The sequence below is a fragment of the Phaethon aethereus genome (assembly GCF_964289735.1).
Source record: "Phaethon aethereus genome assembly, chromosome: 2".
NCBI classification, from domain to species: domain Eukaryota; kingdom Metazoa; phylum Chordata; class Aves; order Phaethontiformes; family Phaethontidae; genus Phaethon; species Phaethon aethereus.
The window spans coordinates 78235848-78255280 of record NC_138582.1 but is presented as its reverse complement, the minus strand read 5'-3'; the positions used below and the strand labels follow the sequence as shown (position 1 = coordinate 78255280).

The following is a 19433-nucleotide window of genomic DNA, read 5'->3' as shown; positions in this document are numbered from 1 at the left end:
TTTTCCTGCTCTGAGAGAGACTGGTGGAACCACTCACTCTTAAGACTCCTTTTAAAACCCTGATTTCAACTGCTTATAACTTTGAGAAATTATACATCTTTGCTAGGTGGCAGTCCAAACGCAACAATTTTTATCATGCACATGGTCATTCTATTATTTTATTTCAGCCAAAATGGTTAAATATCTTCCAAGAACAGAGCTTGAAGGAAAAGGAGACCTGCATTCTGATACATGAAATGCTATTTAATGCTCAGTCCTCTAAAGAAAGGGGTCCTGTGTGGTCTAACCGGTCAGCAGTCTGCCTTGACTCTCTGTGCATCAGCTCTCCTTCTCTAAAACAGGATAATGCCACCTTTTCATCTCACATGAGTACCGTGCAGAGAAACGAATTAAAGTCTGCACGGCACACGGATACTAGTGTGACGAGTAAGATAAAAAGAGCAATAGGAAATTAAATCGTCCTGTCTCCAGAAGAGAATTTGAACTGAGACTGAACAGTGGTATACCTGCTTTATTAATTGACCTCTGAAACTTAGAAAGAAAATAAAACAAAATAGAGTATGATCACTTTAACCACAGACTTTATCATACTGCACAAAAAGGGGGGGAATTAAGGTTAAAGGGAGAGAATCTAAGGTTACACAGACAGCCTTAATATTAATGTTACCTAACTTTGAGCGCGTGACCTTGCATCCCTAATAATATTATTTTAACATAATTTTTAATGTGTAATTATTTATAAAGCTCCAGACAGTAGGTGTGCATGATGCTTTATAGGCATATAAAATTGTCTGATCCCTGCCCCTAGGAGCTTGCGTGATGACACCATACAAGGGATGGGAAAGGAGGGGGTATGGGAGGACAGAGTTGCAACACTGTGAGATCATGAGATGTACTTACTGCTACATAAGCAACATTTCAGCTTCTCTGTGGTTTTCTTGTTACTCATTTAACACTATATATTAAAATTTGGTGAACAGATACATAACACAAAGAAATCAACCGTAAGGAAGGATATGAAGAAAGAGAACTATGTAGTAGAGTGTTCAGTCAGCAGTTAATATTAAAACATTCACAGCCAAACGTTGCATGTAGTCAATTATTTATACGGGGTTAGCCCTTGGCACCTCCATCTGAGGTCCGGATTCTGCTCCACCAGGCACTGTACAAACATATTGTGAGATATGATAGCTGCATTATGGTTTTTACAGTAAAAAAACAGTCAGTGGCTGAAGGGGATATCAGAGGCAAGGAGACAAAGATGGTTAAACAGGTTAGAGGTAGAGCCAAGGGTAGAACTACACTGTTCTGACGTTTGATTTGATATTCTACACGCTAATTAATATGTGTATTTCGATTAAGATTGCTAGAACAAGAATCACAAAACAAAACAAAACAAAACAAAGTGCACTTGCAAGTGTCTCCCATGTACTGGAAAACAAAATCATGGAGGAAAGACCCCAGCTTGGAAACCCTGGAATCTGGGGACCTTCTTTTAGAAATTTCTGTTCCTGTGCTCTGGGAACTGAACGAGATTTGAGCTCTGCCGTGGCTGTCATTTCTGTGTGTACAAAGCCCGTGGTACATGCCATTTCTGACCCGGCCATACTATCGTGCTGCTATGTGCAGACAAACCTATTGCATGTTGAAGACTCTACCCTTAAATGCTCACAACCTTCTTTCACTTCAGCAGCAGGTAAGGTTCAGACCCTGCTGTGATATTCTGATGCTATCAGGCATTTCAGCTACACAGAGACCAACCAGGCCACCCAGTAAACAATTCCAGAAACTCTAAGAAAAATGAAGTTAAAACTAACCATACAGTTAACCAAATTAAGCAACATGACAAAATAGTCTTGATCTCTTGGAGCACCGGCTAAGCCTCTGTAACAGACCTAGGTAAGAACTGTGGACTTGGTTCTGCTCTTCGCTGCAGTTCTGCACAGTGCGTGTGCAAAATACCACCTGGACTTTCTTGATAGCCCTTCACAATCCAAATATAATTTGCTTCCACTGTTAAGGGTACCTTTCATAGCCCACAGAGTACAAAATCGTTTTAGTATACAGCATTATAATTTCCTAGGAATTAGTTATTTCACTGGGTGAAAAGCCCAAGCTTTAGTGAGCTTTACAATTTAAAATGACAAGCTAAATATTTCCATTATTCTTATTAATCTTTTTTTCCCAAGCCTTGGCCAAATTAGTCAGTAAATACAATTTCTGGCTTCAGTGGAGCTCAGACGCAAGGATTCACTGCTGCTAACCACTGCTACTTTACAATAGCGACATGTTCTCCCAGTTCCTTTGTTCTTATCTTCCTTTTAGAATTGAGTTAGATCTTGGTACATGGACTACAAGAAGATAGAGAGGAATTAATAAACTATGTAAAATTTTCCTTTAAGTTTTGTAGCTTACGAAACATATTTAAAACTCTGTAGAGTTTGGTATCAGTTATTAACAGGAACCGAACTTTGACTTGTATGGGAATTTAGAAGGCTGGTTTGGTCCTGAAAGCAGCCAGTTCATCACAAGAACTACATAAGATCTCAGAGCTTCCAACAGATTTTATTAGTGGGGTGGCAGCTCTTCTGACAGTGGAAGTTGAAACTGATGTCCTCCAAATTTGGCTGTACTCAAAATTGTACTTAGAATTGATTTACATCCCACTAAAACAAGAATTTCATAAAATAGGTTTAAAAACCTCCTTATTTTTTTCTACCCTCTACACTTAGGAAGTAGCTTTTGAAAACATAGCAAGTTGACCTCAAAAGGATTTAGATGAGCACAATTTTCAAAGCTGGTTTGTTTACAAACGTAGGTTAGGAGTGGAGTTGGATTTACCTTCAAATATTACTGGTACATTCAGAGCATAAAAGTTTAAAAAATATTACTATCAGCATTGCTGCTGTGGCAATCTAAGTGGTTGCTGACATAAGATTAAAATAAATGACAAATGTGAAGTTTCTGCTGATCTGAAGCTATTTGCTGTCCCAGGGCCTAAAAAATAAATAGATTTTATGAAAAATACCCACACTCCCCAAACAACAATAACTGTCTCATATTTCAGTCTAAAACCACTCTTTTGAAATTATGGACATAATAGAAAAATACAGAATATATAGCATGATAACATCACAGAAAAGATTAAGTTGGAAGCCTAGCCCAATCTCCTGCTCCAAGCAGGGCTAATTTCTAATTCAGACCAGGCTGCCCAAGGCTTCATCTAGTTGAGTTCTGAGAGACTTCAGGCACAGAGATTCCTCATCCTCTCTGGGCAACCTCTTCCACTGCTTAACCGCTCCCATTTTGAGGAATTTCCTCTTTATATTTTACAGCAGCTGCTGATGGTTGCCTCTTGTCCTTTCACTGTGCATCCCTGAGAAGCCTCACAGACCTCTTTTTGTTTAGGGAAAGACTGCAATCGGGTCCCTCCTTTACCCACATCACTTTTACAAGGTGAACAACACAGTTGCCTCCTCTCTTCCTTGTACCTCATGTGCTCCAGCACCCCAGCCCTCTCAGTAGCTCTCCTCTGGACTCTCTCCAGTTTGCCAATCTCTCTCCTGAATTGGGGGCCCAAGACTGAACGTGGTACTACAGCACTGGCCTCACAGCTGCTGAGCAGGGGGAGTAATCACCTCCCTGATCGCTATGGGAAGTGCACCACACTATCCTTCTAGCTTCCACTCCTTCGGCTCAGCAAGACCTCTGAGCAGAAGTCCTGTTGGCCAGCTTGTGAAATGTCCCATTGTCTCTTCCATGTGCACTCTTTCCTCCTATTAAAAATCTTGTGTGTTTGTGTGGCAAAGGTAAATCTCAGTGCAATGTACAGGATATATATCTTTGCCTGAAGTGGAAGTGGGAGAGAATGCTGACTTCGAAGAGGGAGTGTGTCACTTAAGGACCTGTGGTCAATCTTCTATTTGACTAAAAAAACAGGAAAAGTCCAAAATATTTTTTGCTGATTAGGATTGTTCTTACAGGGCTTTGCTTTGATGTCTTTGCTCAACATTATGGTAACTTCTTGCCCTGCCACTCAATGTGCGTGTGTGTTTCCCTAACCAGTTTAGATCCTACATTTTGAGGAAAGGTGGGATTGCTTAGTTATCTTACAAGGCCCAATCTATGTTTACTGAAATTAATGGGTTACTTTTTTGGATCAGGTCTGAAATGTTAATTGCCAATCTAATCCTCCAAACAGAGACTGCATCAGGACTTAAGAAACTGTAAAAGGACAAATCACGAGAAAAATATACTGTTGAGCAAGTATCTAAGTGAGGCTTGATCTTGTCCTCATTGATATTGATGGATAAAGAAAAGCCCTGAGATCATTCCAATAGGTTAAATACTGACTTTGGCCTAATTTATCGCCCACTGCATGATCCAAGATGAATTTTTCCCTCAGAAATGTGTGGAAGGAAATAACTAGGCCATGATACATGCTCTTATGAAGGGGCTACAGATTAGCAGCTGAATGGAGACAGACCAGAAAGCACAGACTTTGTGTCAACTGAGAATTCAGAGGAATTTCTGGCCCCTGTCCCATGACTCTGCAGCATCACACAGAGTGGATCCCTGTCAGTATTAGTAGGCCACCCTCCTTGCTGGAGGCACAGCTTCCTATTTGGCCAGTTTGTATTTGCAAAGTCCTATAAATTTTGGGTTCCCTCTGCAGCCCTGCCACCAACTATGTGAGTTTTGGCAAACAAACAGTGTCAGAGTCACTTGTGCTTGAACGCAGTTTCTAGTTAAATTCCAGGTTCTCGTATTTTCTTGCAAAAACTGCAGGAAATGTTTGTTTATGCAAAAAAAAAAAAAAAAGGAAATATGCTGAACACCCCCCCCAAGGTATAGCGCCAGTGGAGGTTAACATTAGGTGAACATACATATGCATGCACACATCCACAAACCAATCCCCAAATTTCACTGAATACAATCCTTCTCCACCTGGCTTTCGGTGGCTTGGATTTTTCCATTTTATGAATTTCCCATTTTATGACCTGCATGTGATTTTTCTAGATCAACATAGTAACACTTTAAGCACTTTATATGCTATCAGAACTGCTAAATAAACCAAACTGTAACAAAATTATTTCAGACTTCTTGGAGAAATCAACTCTGGAGGGCAGCGGTCTTTTGCAAGAAATGTAACTACAAGTTCAAACAGAAAAGTGACCTTTGCCTGTTGCTACAAGTATGTCACTGGAGGGGATTTGGCAGTGAGCTTTCCACTGGGAGGAGTCACTTGGCATTGGTACTGGTTTGTGAAAGAGCAGAAGAAAGTAGAAGTTGGTTTTCTTAAATGAGGAGGACATGCAAGGTATTTTCCAAGAGCTGGTTGCAAATAAATTTTTACCTCTGTGGAGCATTGTCAGATCCCACGCTATCGCAGCAGGCGTTCTTTACAGGGCACAACTCTGTGCCACTCATCGCATCTGCCTCAGCTGAGTCCATGTAGCCATTGAGCAGCTTGATGTCTCTCAACTTCATACTGTCATTTTGTGAATCCAAAGATACAATGTCAGATGGGGAGCTCACAACACCCGAGTCTTCCGTGGTGTCCTCAGATGCAAAACAGCTGCTTTCTGATGCTGTTTCTTCTACCTCTGACAGCTCCAGAACTGTGTCATCCACTACATAAACATTATCACGTGTAGGCAGCAGGCTCTCTAAATAAAATATAGCAAGGAAAGTTAGCTGAAAGTCATCAGTACATACATCAAACACAGAGAGCTATTCCTCTGTAATTGGAAAAAACCACGAAATGCATTAGAAACAGTAGGATGGAGCTCAATATTTGTATATAGGATAAAAATTACTTGAAAAGTGAGAAAAATTTTGTCCCCCTTTGCTTTTAGTAAGGTGGTTTCCTACGCCTGTCCTGCAGAGTTTGGGTTTTATAACTTTCATATCAGTTTCCTTACTGCTATGAAGAAAGAACTTTCCAGGGACAGTTTCTTGGGGAATTAGATCAAAGTTTAAATGATGTGGTGCAAGAAATCATTCCTGTTATTGCTTCTGACAACATAATCTCATTATTCCTCTTCCATGGTGCCAAACAGATCATGACGTTTCCAGTAAGAAGTCTACATACAGGTAAAAATGGGCAGCATTTCCCAGTCAGGACACCGAAATGGTAAACTAGATCTACTGCTGGCCCACTGGGTGTCACTTTATTTTACCACCCTTCGATTTCCTATGCATTAAGTGGGAGAATAACAATTGTCTCTTTTTCAAAGCATACAAAATCTACTAGTAAGTGTACCAAAAAGTAGACACTACTATGCTTAAAGCAGAACCTTTTCCAACATTAAGTCATTTATACAGGAGATCAAGGGATATGCCCTTTGCATGTTTAACTCTACTATAAGTTGCAAATTTTGAGGGAAGATTAGACACAGCACAATTTTTCATACTCTGTTTTAGTTTGGTTTCTATGGGCCAGCTGGGTTTTCGTTTGTTTCGGCTTTAATTTGGGTGAAAAATACAATTTTGTTATTTACCTTAAGTAATGTACAACTCTAGACTCCGTCATGCAAATATGCCATTAAAGGGGAACTCCCAACAAGGTCAATAATTTCAGTGAGTGAAATTATTGAGTGACTGAAGACAGAATCAAGCCCAAACACTTCTTTTGATCAAAAGGAATCAATAAAGACTAATCTAAATGTTTAATTTGGAATTATAAGTGTGCTCCATTCTCTTCTTCAACCTCAGAAAGCAAAAGGAAGATTAAATAATGGTTTATGGTCTGATCCTGCAGACACTTGTGGTGGATTTTAATTATATGAGAAGTCCTAGGTCTACAAGTGTGACTAAGATTAAACATACGCTTCACTGTTTTTTAGGGTCAGAATCTACAACTTTTTGAAGCATACATGAAGCTACAAGTCAAGAAAAATGATCAATGGAGAGAACTACTTCTGTATCACATTGTATACACAAAAGTATTTTCTTTTAGTCAGAGAAGTGAAAACAACTGTGTTAAAAAATGTCATAGAAATAATTTTGTAAGGGTGTATCTTAGCAGTGAAGCTTTGCATAAAACTAAAATAAAAATCAAACCAACATTCTCCTTGACTGAGGTTACAAGGTGCCATTAAGGACTGAAATTGATTTCTGACAGCAGAAGCAATAAAATTCAGAGGGTTACAAATCATGATTAAAGTTGTAAGTGCTGTCAAGCATTGATATTAATGATGTAAGATGATCCAAAGACTCTATTGTGACTTTGGAAGTAATGTTACTTTATTTTTTTGACCTTATTTTCTGTAACAGTAGCTCTAGGTTCCAGATTTAATACTTGAAATTGTTCCATCTAAAAATGGCAATTACAGGAACTAAATATGTGTCACTGAATGGATTAGAGTATGCTCATGACAGAACTACAGTTAGGAAAACACCAACATCAAGGAAAGACATGAATAATTTGATATTAAACACCAAATAACAAAACCCCACAAAAATAGACAGTAAACAAACAGGTAAGAGTCTATGGCCTGCTTGGCTTTCAAATAAACAAAAAATCCCAGTAGCAACCCACCACCAAAGCATTAGTGAAAGATACAATATGTTAAAAACAGAACAAAGTAGGACAGCAAAGATATCAACTTAAAGAGTGGAAGTGGAAGAGTGGAAGCACACAGGAAGATTTTGAAGTAATGCACAATGCAGTATACCTTGATGCAAAGAGACCTCTATATAACACAGGCTGCATCTATTGTCACCAGGATGCCGTAAATGACCTCCACCCTATAGCTGGCATAGTAATTTATAACCAAGTACCTACTTCCAGTTCCTGACACGAGGATGGTAGGCTTTTCCTCCCTAGCTGTCTCTCTCATTTCCTCATCCTCTTCTCGCCTGCCTGCAACTATTTCCTGCATCTTTCTGCTCAGGGATTTAGATCCTTTTGGTCACACAGCCCTACTTTCCTACTGTAGCTAACACTACTTGAGTCTCTCTCTGATGTGATTCAGCAAGCTGCTCTATGGCAGGATCTCCATCCCCCAGCCTGTTCTTCCCATATATTGAAAAACAAAACAAAAAACAGTTATCAGGGTCCATGTGCGAACTGATCACTATCTGTTATGTCTGGATCTCAGCAGCTGAATCATCCAGTCCAACGTAAGAACCTCCTCATTCAACAGCAGTTTTGTCCTGAAGCACAGAACTACAGAAAGACAACTTTCTATTCAACGATGAAAAGTCCCTGTGATCAAGCATCAACCAAAATGTCCCCCTTTCTTCAAGCCTATCAGTTTGTCAAAGCACTTCCCTAACCTTTTATCTGCACTGAGAACATCTATTTAACACTGTTAACACATGGCTGTGAACAGAGCTGCTGGCTGAGGCAAACCATTTTCATTGCCACTACTACTCGTCTCAACATGAAAGCACACACATAAAACACGACTCTATGGTTCTGCGTCATGTTAACAACCTTGTTTCAGCTAAGAGCAGCACTACAAAAGCACTGGAAAAGGGGAACCCTCAGCCTTTTAAAAAGGGAAAAAAGGAAGACCTGGGGAGTTACAGGCCAGTCAGTCTCACCTCTGTGCCCGGCAAGGTCATGGAGCAGATCCTCCTGGCAACTATTGCTAAGGCATATGGAAAATAAGGAGGTGATTGGTGGCAGCCAACATGGCTTCAATAAGGGCAAATCGTGCCTGACAAATTTGGTGTCCTTCTACAAGAGGGTTACAGTGTTGGTAGATAAGGGAAGAGCAACTGACATCATCCACCTGGACTTGTGCAAAGCATTTGACACTGTCCTGCATGACATCCTTGTGTCTAAACTGAAGAGACATGGATTTGATGGACAGACCACTCGGTGGATACAGAATTGGCTGGATGGTTGCACTCAAAGAGTTGTGGTCAATGGCTAAATGTCCAAGTGGAGACCAGTGATGAGTGGCGTTCCTCAGGGGTTGGTACTGGGATCGGTGCTGTTTTGGCAATATGAACAGTGGGATTGAGTGCACCCTCAGCAAGACTGCCAATAACACCAACCTGTGTGGTGCAGTCAACATGCTGGAAAGAAGGGATGCCATCCAGAGGGACCTTGACAGGTTTGAGAGGTGGGCCTGTGCGAAGCTCATTATGTTTGACAAGGCCAAGTGCAAGGTACTACACATGGGTTGGGGCAATCCCAAGCACAAACACAGGCTGGGTGGAAAATGGGTTCAGAGCAGCCCTGAGAAGAAGGACTTGGGGGTGTTGGTTGATGAAAAGCTCAACATGACCCAGCAATGCATGCCTGCAGCCCAGAAAGCCAACCATATCCAGAGCTGCATCAAAAGAAGTGTGAACAGCAGGTTGAGGGAGGTGATTCTGCCCCTCTACTCTGCTCTGGTGAGAACCCACCTGCAGTTCTGCGTCCAGCTCTGGGGCCCTCAGCACAGAAAAGACATGGACCTGTTGCAGCAAGTCCAGCAGAGGGCAATGAAGATGATCAGAGGGCTGGAGCACCTCTCCTTTGAAGAAAGGCTGAGAGAATTTGGGTTGTTCAGCCTGGAGAAGAGAAGGCGCCAGGGACACCTTATTGCAGCCTTCCAGTACCTGAAGGGGTTCTAAAAGAAAGCTGGAGAGGGACTTTTTAGCAAGACATATAGTGATAGGACAAGGGCTAATGGCTTTAAACTGAAGGATGGTAAATTTAGATTAGATATAAGGAAGAAATTGTTCACTATGAGGGTGATGAGGCACTGGAACAGGTTGCCCAGAGAGGTTGTAGATGCCCCACCCCTGGAAGTATTCAAGGCCAGGCTGGATGTGGCTTTGGACAACCAGGTGTAGAGGAAGGTGTCGCTGCCCATGGAAGAGGGGTTGGAACTAGATGATCTTTAAGGTCCCTTCCAACCCAAACCATTCCATGATTCTATGATTCTAAAATACCTCTGTTGTAAAGTTGAGCCATCCTTGGATGATTAAGTAAGAATCTATTCTTCCTTCTACACGCTTGATTAAGTCTCCACTGGTGCAAACTGCAGATTGATGGGCATTACTGGGTAATGATACATGACATGAAAAAAGCTTACCTCAACTTTACTGAGTGGTCTGGACTCCAGGAGTCAGAAAATATCTTTTAGAACTTTCTAATTCCACAGAGAGCACTGGGTAATGCACAGTAGTAGATGTGATTCTGCCTTGTGATTTTTGCGTATTTTTTCTCAGAGGGAGTGCACATGCAGAAAATGACCACACACTAAGCACAGCGTGATCACAATGACAGCAGCTACTAAGGTTATTTGTTGATCGAATAAAGAAAAATCTCAACATTTGTTTCTCCCTTCTCTGTCATGACACTAAAAAGATATCAATACCGGCTCTGATCTTCAAGACCTGATGTAGACACATCAGGTTAAGACAGAATATTCAGCAAGTACTCCAGGATTGGACACACAAATAACAATTGCCAGTGATAATATATTACTGAAATACTGCTATACCTCTAACACCACCAAGATCTTTTTTTCAGTAACATGTGACCCCGTTCACTGGCTTCAGGTGGGGTGTGATATTGAAAGGGGTGTAGAACTTGGCCCGTGGTCTCCAAGTCATACTGAAATCTCTGTGGGACATCTCATCCACAAGTAAAATTAGAGAGTGTCCCTCAATGCTGTGCACTGCTGCTTACCTGCGTCCTGCTCCAGGTCCCAGCCTGCGCAAAGCCCAAGTGAATGCCGTACCAGGGACCTCCCCTGCTTAGCGGCGGCACTGTTGGTGCACAATTAGGTCAACCACAAGTTAGAAAGGCTTTCTTTGGGGGAGGGACCAGGACGGTCTGTTTGCAAGAATGTTGTCGGTGATCATGAAGAGGGAAAGAAGAGAAGCTCATCAGTAAAGAATGTGAGCTTCTTGTTTAACACAAAAGAGATCTTGTTGCTTTAATCTCAATAGGCTGTAAGTAATTAGGAAAACACTGAACTCCGAGTTTAGAGGAGTCATATCTCCACTCCTGCAGTTTGATAGTGCATATATGTACACATTACTCATACAGAATGCCAATGATGGGAAGACAGATAAACCTCACCTGGTTTAAATGCTAATCAGCACTTTTCAGAAATGAAGATTTAATTCAATAGGTGAAGACTACCACAGGTAAAATACTAACTTTGATTTCTACTATGAAAATAACCACCACCGACTTCGAATGCGATCAGAATCAGCCCTAAGTGTTCAAAAGACGCATATCCTACTCAGACTTACAAAATCAGTCACCAAGGCCCAAGCCATCGCTCCCTCCGAATCCACTGGGCACAGAGCGTAAGTCTTGTCAGACTACAACTGTTCACTAAGTGCGGTGACCTTCTGGTTTTACAGCGCTGCTGGTGGATTACTGTCACATTCGATAATGACAGAAACAGTATATCCAAAAGCATTTTTAAAGAGGAAACAGTTGAATTAACCCCTACATGGTGAGTAATCTGAACTTTGTAATGGTTTGAGAGATGCAGAGTTCCTCTAATTCCTCTGAGCTCTTACTAAGAGGTTGGTAATTATTTTCCAATTTCTTTCATCACTTGTTCCACTGCCAAAAAACTTTCTTTTCATGGACTAAAATTGCTTTGCTGTACTTCAAATGGTCTATTACAATGAAGTTGTAAAAAATATTACAAACTTCATGATGTTAAAGAATATTAATTCTTATAATGATCCCCAAACTACAACATAATTATTTCACTGACAGTACTTAAAACTTCTAGCAAGAGAAAGAAACACTGCTCTAATTATGTGTATTGGCAGTAAAAAGTTAGACCACCACAAAAGACCAGTATTAAAAAAGTGTACATTTTTTCACACACTTGGAAGAAGGCTGGTGGAAGAAATGGGAAAAGAAAACATTTATTATGGCAATGATTAACAGCAATTATGAAAATGGACAACACAGGATTAGCTTAAGAGTTTTCACACAGGTACAATGTGTTCTCGTTACATTTTACTCATTCTGCTCATCGAAACAAAAACTTTTATGTAGAGATAGTTGTCAAAAACCAGTGAGCAGTTAAAGCACATGACAGAATGGGAGGACTTCTCTCTATATCTCTCTATTTATCGCAATTAAGACTGTTTTAATCCAATATGCTGCTTAGCATATTTGAGTCTACATGCATACTTTTTTTTTTTGTTAAAAGAAACGGAGAGAAAATAAATGACCACTGTTATACATTAACAATAGCATGGGCGCAGTGCGGGAACAGATTGAGCTCCGAGGCACTCTTTCTCTCCCAATTCCTGTAACTTGCAGAAACTGAAGGTAAGGCCATGCTCTGCAGCTCCAGCCCTCCTCCAAAATGAGGATGTAGAGCAGCTTAATGTCAGCTCAGCTCATTTAAGTCACAGAATCACAGAATAATTTAATTTGGAAAGAACCTCTGGAGGTCACCTAGTTCAACGTGCTCCTCAAAGCAAGGCTAACTTCCAGCTTAGATGAGGTTGCTCAGGCCTTGAGCAGCAGAGTTTTGAAAATCTCCAAGCACGGAGACTTCTCTACCTCTCTGAGAAACCATGAATCATTCCCTGGGCAATGTTTAATGCTTCTCCCCATAAAGAACTTTTTTTTATGCCAAATTGAAATTTTTCTAGCTGCAACTTGTCACTGTTGCAGCCTAAGTCTTTTGCAGTGAATCTCAGAGAAGAGTCTGGCTCGCTCTTCCTTTTCCTTCAGATGCAAGACAGCATTCGAATTCTCCTTACCCTTCCCTTCTACAGGCTGAACAAGCCCTGTTGCCTCAGGACCTTCATGTACCTCTTCAATGCCTTCTGCTAGACTCTGCTGCCTCTGCTCTGGTCTGTCACAATCTTGTTCTACAGAACTCACAACTGAACCCACTTTTGGACAATGGACACAGATGTGGCTTCATGGCAGCCAAGTACAGGGGAGTAATCATTTCCCTTGATCTGTTGCCTATGCTCTTGCTAGTGCAACCCAGCCTGTGGTTAGTGCTTCATCATCATAAGGGCACGCTGCTGACACACGCAGTCCTGCATGTGACTTCCAGTTCTCACATAATGAGTTATTTTCAGTCTCCTTCCTAGTCTTACGCTCAACGCTCATGTTTTCCAACAGGTTCTTTAATTGCAGTAATTTTTACTGCACAAACCAGCAAAGAGAAGTAAATCCCATTCCTTTACATGCTAGCCAATAGCAAAAATTAAAAGACTCATAAAGGACATGTCTCACCAGACATATCATCAGAAAGGTACATATGGAGTGTTACTAGATACACCCTGTGAATCTTCAGCATTTCCACAGTTCATCCCAAGCTAATCACAGTTAACTTAGCTACCTAGACCTACTCTCCTATGGTTGAAAAATAAATGCAATGTGGTCTGATTTAACCTGACTTACCAATTTGAGGTAGCTAAGCATTTCCCTTGAGGTTAAACCTGTGTGCTGTTGATATGAGAACACAAAGGTATTGTAACGTTACAAAAGGTTTTTTGGCAATGGTGTTTCCTACACCAAAGGCAATACAAGATAGGATCAAGCCAGGGAGTGAGAACTGAAGAGTATCCCAATCCCTCCACTGTTTTTTCTATGTACAAGCAACTGTGAACATCTGTGCACTAATGTTTGATTTTCTTTTTAAACCTATGCTGAAAATTATTGTGAAGTGTCTCTCTCAGAACAGCACTAGGTAAGACTATCTGCTGGCTCTCCAAAGACTCAGAAGAAACTACCACTTCAAGTACGTGTCTGCTACCCTCTGCCATTTAAGACCTTAATTTTTACCACCTGCCAAATAAGCAAACAAAAGAAAATTTCTGAACTAATGCAATACAGATTTTCAGACTGGAGAAAATTAACATACTGGACTTTATTATCCCCATTTCTTTCCCACAATCCTTTCTTCAATGACTGAAGAAGTCTCTCTGACCTCTGCAAAGCCCATTTGACCTAGAATGCTGCTGCTATTGATAAAGTGCTTTTCATCCTTTCCTTTTTGGCACTCTCTTGAACTTACTAGTCCCTTGCTTTTTATAAAAGCTTTGTTTCGAGGCTCTGACAAGTCCACACCATAGCCAGTAAGCAGCCTTCCTTATTCGAAGGGATCAAATGTCACAAAAGCGACAGGAAGAGCAAAATTCTCTTTGACAGGGAAAGGATCGTGTGTCAAAGTAGATCTTTCCTTGATTAACTGGAGCACGTTGTCACTTGGCTTGGAGAAAGATAGATTTTAAAAAATGAGTCAGTAGTGTGAGTTGTTCATTTCCTTTTATACACAATAAAGTATGATGGGGAGACTTTCACAACAGTTCCTGGTGTTCACTATCTGAAGTTAACACCAAGCTAGAACGACTCCCAGGGTGCTTTCCTGCCTCTAGTTGGTCCTTTACTTAGGTGTGAGGAGAGAGGCAGTGTGCCTAATCCACGCAGTTCAAAAAGACTATGAACAAGCAGACAATGTAGGTTAGAGGAGCAGGATAACATGGAAATATATTTAAGAGCATATAATAGGTAGCTTCAGACTTGCACTTCATCAATCACCATGTGTAACACTGGTAATACACCATGATCAGTCATAACACTGGTAATACACCATGATCAGTCATGGGGCTCTTTGGAAGCCTTTGCGGGAAAGGAAAATCTAGATTTAAAGCCAGAGACTGCCCAATATAATGGACCTGGTGAAGAAACAAACCACTCTCCACATTTTGCTGGTCTTAAGTGATTGATTTTGGCAATCTGTATCCTTTACAGAGGTGGTCAGCTTCCATTCAAGCACACTGCAGAATCCAAACAAATGGACTGTGAAGGTGATTTTCATGCGCCACCTTAGAGAACACACTCTATAAAATTGCCTGAAAAGCATATGATATTAAAATTATTAAAACCAGAAATTATTAGTGCACCTATGCAATAAACCAATGTTTTATTAGGTGATTTTTAAGACCACAGAAAAAAGACCATTTGCTCAATTTTTCTTTTTAAACTTCACCATCTTTCCCCCTTGTGCACTCTGTTCTATCAATTCATTCTCTTCCTTAGTTTGTCTGTTAACAATTCCATAAAATCTCTACTACAGTTTCATATTTCTAGCATAATCCAGAGGAGAAAAACATAAAACACTTTCGCACTGTAATTATACTTTCCTTCCCCAGAGACTAGCTGCCAGCAAACTCAGCAAAGAAGAGACAAAAAACCCAACCCTAAACCAAACACACATAAACATACATACACACACACTTGTGGGACTTAAGAGCTCTTTCTGTTGTAGAGACACCATTCCACTCACAGTCGTGTACTTGTTTCTGATTAAAAGTGATTTAAAGGTTAGGAAGAGTGGAGGAGAATCAGGTGAATCTGTAATAAGCTATCTATTAATGAAGCCATTAGGTATTATACACATAAAAATAAAAAATCTGAACAGTTGCTTTCTGTTTATGGGAACAAAGTATACTTGCCTTGGGCATATAAGCACTCCTATTGAGAACTGCTGCACAAATGAGAAAAAATAATTTTAGTACCTTCCTAATAATGCAGACTTACTAGGCAGTAATGGCTTAATACCAAAAGCTAAGAGTAAACTCCAGGCTGGTGGTTAACAAAATGGGATTTCATCACTCCTGTAGATTTTTTTCTTATCCATCTTCACAGCACCTCAGTCCATTCAGATCTGTGATGTTGCCCTCCAGTTCCCCCATCAGTGCATCCTTCATTTTCCCTTACATGACCTTCTATCTTTGTGTAGGATAGTATCTACAGTATCATCTGAAGTCAGACAGAGCCCTGAGAAAATTAAATGTTTCATGCACAAGCCACCTGTGTAACTTACAATTAGGACAGCACAAAATAACTCCATTAAATTGGCCAAAACATGCTTCAGCCAAACCAGCAATAACGTAAATACCTTCACAGAAGATGAGCAGCAGCTAGCTCCAGATATAGATATGAAAACATTTTCATACACCTCTGTGCTATAAAGGCACAAAGCTCTACTCTGAAGTCTTTTGATGTACATTAACTGATTCCTCTTGGACCTCCTGATCAATGGAATACCTGCTTCCCTCTCCAAAGTTCAAACAAAAAGAGGCGTTTCCTATACACTTTGGCTATTGGTTTACTTTGGCATTTACATTTCTAGAAATATTTTAACCTAGAAAAGCATGCTCCTTTTCTGAGTTTAGTTACTATACATTTTACTGCACATTCACACTCCCTTATCATATTTCTCACAGCTGTTAAGATGTCCAATGATATCAATAGAAGCATGTACCTGGAGAGACACTGCTTGGAGTACCTGGACACTTCTCATACTAAGATTATTTTGCTTTCTGAAACTGCCCAGTGAAGAAAGAATTATTCTTGCAGAGAACGAAACTGAGGACCAGAGTACACCAAATACCTCCCTGAAGATCTTGTGCGATACTCTCCACAGGGGAATTGTACCATTTTCACAGGACGTTTCCTAGGCACTCTGAAAACCAGACTCCTGTGCTGGGATGAGGGCAAATCGAGGGCAGTGAGGCCAGGACAGTGCCTGCCAAACACACTCACCACCTAAAACACTGCCAGGCACCCTGGGGCTATGCTAGCAGCAAAGAGCCACAGACACGCTGCAGAAGCCCATAAAGGCAATTGATTGTATAGAAGGATGGCAAGAGACAGACTTCTTTTCCAGTAACACAGACATAGCCAAGAAAGCACTGCATGGGGCAAGAATCAAATGCAGGGTATCATGAACTCCACTTCATGCTCTAGCCATGAGGTTATCTTTTTCAGCAGTGCACACTGAAACTCTCCCTGGGAGCCTAGCGAGGAGAGTAATATTGGACAGGTGGGGAACAAAGTGCTCACAGAAGAGCTCTGCTGTCATGCCACCACTTCTCTTTGACAGCAGATGGACTAGATCAGATTATTTCAGACATGAGCAGAGATGGGAATACTGAAATCAGAGCTGAATTTGGCCCATGCTTTCATAGTCTTCTTGTGAAGTCAATTATCTCATCAATCGTGCTTTGCCCTGGGGCTCTCCTTCCCTATTAACTTGAAATACCAGGAGGAAGAAATTCAAACATGCAAGAGTGGTAACTGGATGTTATGCTCTGTACTGATTTGTGGATAGTAAAATGTTAATGGCTGTGTCATCTCTGGTGCTACAGTGAACAGTAAGCCTGATGCAAAAAATAGGTCATCATCTGAACACCCACTTGGATTAATTTTCCCCTTTCATATTTTGCACTGCTAGTAATCAGATCTTGCTTCCACTTCAGCAGTTGGGTTTTGCCACTGACTTCAATCAGAGCAGGACCGGACCGCTCACTGATTAAAATGCAAAGCTGCAGGTATCTCCTGCATGGGATGAATCCCCACAGGGAAAATTTGTCTGCATTTTTATTCATGTGAAGCATTTTAAGGCTTTCATTTACACAGTTCATTCAACAATAATGTGCATGCTGTATAATGGGGTACCTGATTAAGCATGCTTAAGTGCTTTCCTGGAGCAGGGCCATTTCTAGAATTTGAAGATTCACTATGATCATACTCTCAAAACAGACAAGCTAGTTTTGGGGAATTTTTCACCTGAGTTAATAGGCTTAATTAGGATCAGCATAAAAGGTCATTTTTCCTACGGGAAATTTGGAAGTGTCTTTTGAGTTTCTTTCCTTTTAGCCTCAGTTCCTACAGAAATTAGACTGAGAAAGTCACACTCTTGTACGTTTAGAAGTCTGTCTATGAAACCCTCCAGTAACTTTTGAACTGGCTGCCAACTTCTCCTGAATTAGTCAGGAAGGATAACACTCAAGTTCAGTTCCAAAGTTTCACAAAGAGGTAGAAGGACAGAGCAAGGAGACTTTCTCCATATATAAAAGCTCATTCTCTATTATTTACCAAAGATATCTGAGGGAAGGATGCTATGAACAATAGCAAAGCTACAACACTGAGTGAGCAGAGTTTTAGCTACCAGAGAACTGAGTCATTAATGCAGAAGTCCAAAAGAAATGTTTAAGGAATTACTTGATGGGGTCTGAGAGAGGAGAAAAAGAAAACAGAAGGAAAAAAAAAGAAAAATTCCCAAATCTTAACATCCATTTTGGTTTTGAAAAGCAAAAAGGTGAAGCTTCCTGGATTTTCTCCTCCATCTATTTTTTCCCCTTTTTATCCACTATGATCTCTTTATTATCCCCTTTCTTTCCCGTTGTTATCCCTAACTGAAAAAGAATGTAAAAAAAAGCAAATATAAAAAAGGAAAAGAAAAGGAAAAAAAAAGCACCTCCTCTTTTAAACTCCAAAGAAACAGTTAATTAGTTAATTTTTATTTTCTTAAAAACACCATGCAAGGGTTGTGTTTGGAAATTTTTTTAGCAGGTGTGAGTGGCCACTGTTCCACTTCGTGCAGTACAGTTTGTACAGTAATGCTCAAACATTATCTTCATTCCCCTCATTGCTCATAATTTCAGCATGAGATTATAAAACTCTCCTCTCACCTTAGAGTGGCCCCTATCAGATTGGCACAGAATCAACCTGATGGTTTGCTATTACTCTTCACATTATAGCATGTAAGTTTAAAGACTTCTGTCTCCATTGCTTTCAGTCTGCTAATTTTCTGAGACGCACTAATTTAACTCTGTGGAAAAACCGCAAGGAGTTTCCCTGTGTAAGGATTTTTTGTGTAAAAAATGCAATCGATACCTTGCCAAAGCCTTGTATTATGAACAGTGGCATGTATTTAATGTACTCTGAAAGTGAAAAAAAGCCTTTTTACTACAGTCTGTGTCCTTTGTAAGAGCAGACTGAAGACAAATGATTTTATTTAGGAACATCTGAATCCCATTGATTAGCTTGATGAATGCAGAACAGGAAAGCTGCCAGGTACAGAGGAAGCTGGGCATGTCCACAAGGGAGTGGAGCAAACAAGCAAATTACAGTATATGCATGATTTTTTTTTTAAAAACAAATGTTTTCACTTGGAAAACTTGGACATTCAAACCTCTAAGTTTCTTTAACTGACTGGTCAGTTAATCAACATATTGTTCTCATTTTCTGAAGGCAAGCAGAGAAGGGTTTTAAAAGTAGAAAAGTATATTTTTAAATTATAAATAATCAATGAAATGTTCACAGACGTGTTTAATTGAAATGGGATTTCTTCTGAAAAAAAAAATCTTTCCCCTTTTTGGGGAGAAAGCAGGATATGTTTTACCTGGTAAAAAAGAATCCTGTCACTCCTGAGCATTGATTTAACATGTCTGAGAGACTGGGAGTACCCAAAAAACCTTAGTAGTTCACTGTGAGGCTTTCTGTATAGCAAGTCAAGTATAAGAGTCTGTTTAGCTTCCAAAATGCTCCATCTGTTAGGATTAAATGTCAAGTAAAGAAAGTTCTTGAACTTAAAGCAGGTAGACTAGTTTTTCTTACAGTCTTTATAATTCTTACAAGATTCTTCATAATTCTTGTAATTTAATAATGGTAAGAATTCTTAAATTCT

General features: G+C 40.2%; 1 protein-coding gene across 1 annotated transcript in view; it reads right to left on the bottom strand.

Annotated features, from left to right (window-relative positions):
* COBL (cordon-bleu WH2 repeat protein) overlaps positions 1–19433 on the bottom strand; it is a gene marked incomplete at both ends in the record, with an annotated part of 183717 nt that overhangs the window by 43819 nt on the left and 120465 nt on the right. The window contains one exon of the mRNA XM_081996446.1: positions 5357–5669. Coding sequence (XP_081852572.1) covers positions 5357–5669 — 313 coding nt within the window. The remainder of the gene's footprint in view (positions 1–5356; positions 5670–19433) is intronic.